We start from the raw sequence: 1,883 nt of genomic DNA, 5'->3' as shown, positions 1-1,883 counted from the left end.
TCAATTGTTTCGATTAAAACTAAATTAATTCAAATTTGAATGAGTATAATATCTGTGGGCATGATATTTGAACCCAAAAATTCATTTTACTACTTGTTAACAAATCATGCACTTACCATGATTTTAATTCGAAAGAATATTTTTGTGGACCGTAACCAAATCTTAAATAACACAATTCAGATCTCCAATCATTCCTTCAAATTTATGAGTCTAAGAATACCTTACAGCAACCACCACTAAAAAGCCTAACAATTGACGTGACAAAGGACAACCCACAAAAGGGCTCGCCTCAAGATTGCTGGAAATCAAATACCAGCTTGTTGGTTCGACCGGGGACATGCAGGTTGCTGTGAATTGGCTACTGGAATGGACAAAAGCTGGCAACTTTTGCACAAGTTCTTTCGACATGCTGGGGTTAAAAGGGCATGGACAACTGAAAGTCTGGAGACCATAAATTACTCCTGAACACTTCTCCATCATCTGGTTGGGAATGTAATCCAAATTACTTACTAAAAATATGCTACTGCATCTCAACATTGATAGCACTTGTATTTTTTGTGAGTCGCAAGAGGAAACATGCCAACACTTATTGTTCCAACACTCTTTCTCCTCTCGTGCTTGGAAGATTATTAAGGTTTGCTTAGACGCTTGAAGAACAATGACTACTATTGTTAGTGCATTGAAATAGATTAAAAAAGAGGATAAAGGAACTTAACAAAATAAGGTCAAAAATATTGCCTTGTCAACTATCATCTACTCTATTTGGATGGCGATAGATAAATGAATTTTTGAAAATCTAAGACCATACGTGGATAATATTGTTAGACAAATCAAAACAACATATATAAAGTCATGTTTTCTTTATATCAAAATGTTTTGATTCAATCTGAATCTTTTGCTATGAATCACTTGATTTTGATACCCAATGTACTTGTACATAAACTTTGATCAATAAAATTTTACATTTACTAATAAAGAAAAAAAAAAATTTGAGGGGAAAAAGAAAAAACGGAGAACCAAAAACCTAATTAATCTAACACTCCCATGGTCCAACTTTGTGATGTCAAAGACAACGGTTCAAATCCTCTCTGTCCTTCCCTTTCACTTCATCTAATCTTCATCAGCAGAGGGCTTCGATGAACCACCGGTCTTCTTTGGAAGCAGAAGGTTGTGAATGTTAGGCATCACTCCACCATTGGCAATGGTCACATCACCAAGAAGCTTGCTTAGTTCCTCATCGTTCCTCACCGCCAACTGAATGTGCCTTGGAACAATTCTAGTTTTCTTGTTGTCTCTTGCTGCATTCCCAGCCAATTCCAGCACCTACATACACCAAAATATCCACACAATAATTATTATGAGCAAGAACTTATCAACAACTAAAATTGGGATTTGAAATTATTTCAAGGATTATACAAAGGTCTAAACAATTGGGGCTTAAATCAGAAACATAAATTTAAGTCGATAACTATATATTGAAATTTCATATGAGAACATAGGTAATCGGGGAATAAATTCCAAACCCTAAACCACAAATTACTCTTAGAATTGGGGACTCCTATGAATATATTGCCGAAATCTTTCATATACCTCAGCAGCGAGATACTCGAGGACAGCGGCGAGGTAGACAGGAGCACCGGCACCGACACGTTCGGCGTACTTCCCGGCCTTGAGAAAACGGGCGATACGACCAACAGGGAATTGGAGCCCCGCCTTGCTGCTCCTAGACGTAGACTTCTTTGCAGCTCCGGATCCAAGAGTTTTGCCTCGACCCGCCATTTGTTATGAAGAATTAAATGCGAAAGTGTTTAATTCGTTTGTGCTTTGAGTGTGTGCGCCCAAAAGCAATCGGAATGAACTGAGTGGGAATCGTCAATAGAGCA

The 1,883-nt window shown here is 37.8% G+C and overlaps 1 protein-coding gene across 1 annotated transcript; it reads right to left on the bottom strand.

The window, feature by feature from the left end:
- Positions 1-841: 841 nt before the first annotated feature.
- On the bottom strand, positions 842-1,883 carry LOC111403942 (probable histone H2A.1). The gene is made up of 2 exons (XM_023032625.1): positions 1,591-1,883; positions 842-1,323 (listed from the first exon to the last, which is right to left on the bottom strand). Exons 1-2 carry the CDS (start codon positions 1,777-1,779, stop codon positions 1,111-1,113), a joined length of 402 nt encoding a protein of 133 aa, XP_022888393.1. The 5' UTR covers positions 1,780-1,883; the 3' UTR covers positions 842-1,110.

The sequence above is a fragment of the Olea europaea genome, chromosome 11, assembly GCF_002742605.1.
Source record: "Olea europaea var. sylvestris chromosome 11, O_europaea_v1, whole genome shotgun sequence".
Taxonomy (NCBI): domain Eukaryota; kingdom Viridiplantae; phylum Streptophyta; class Magnoliopsida; order Lamiales; family Oleaceae; genus Olea; species Olea europaea.
Note: the sequence above shows the minus strand (reverse complement) of the source record. Positions and strands in the feature narration are given on the sequence as shown.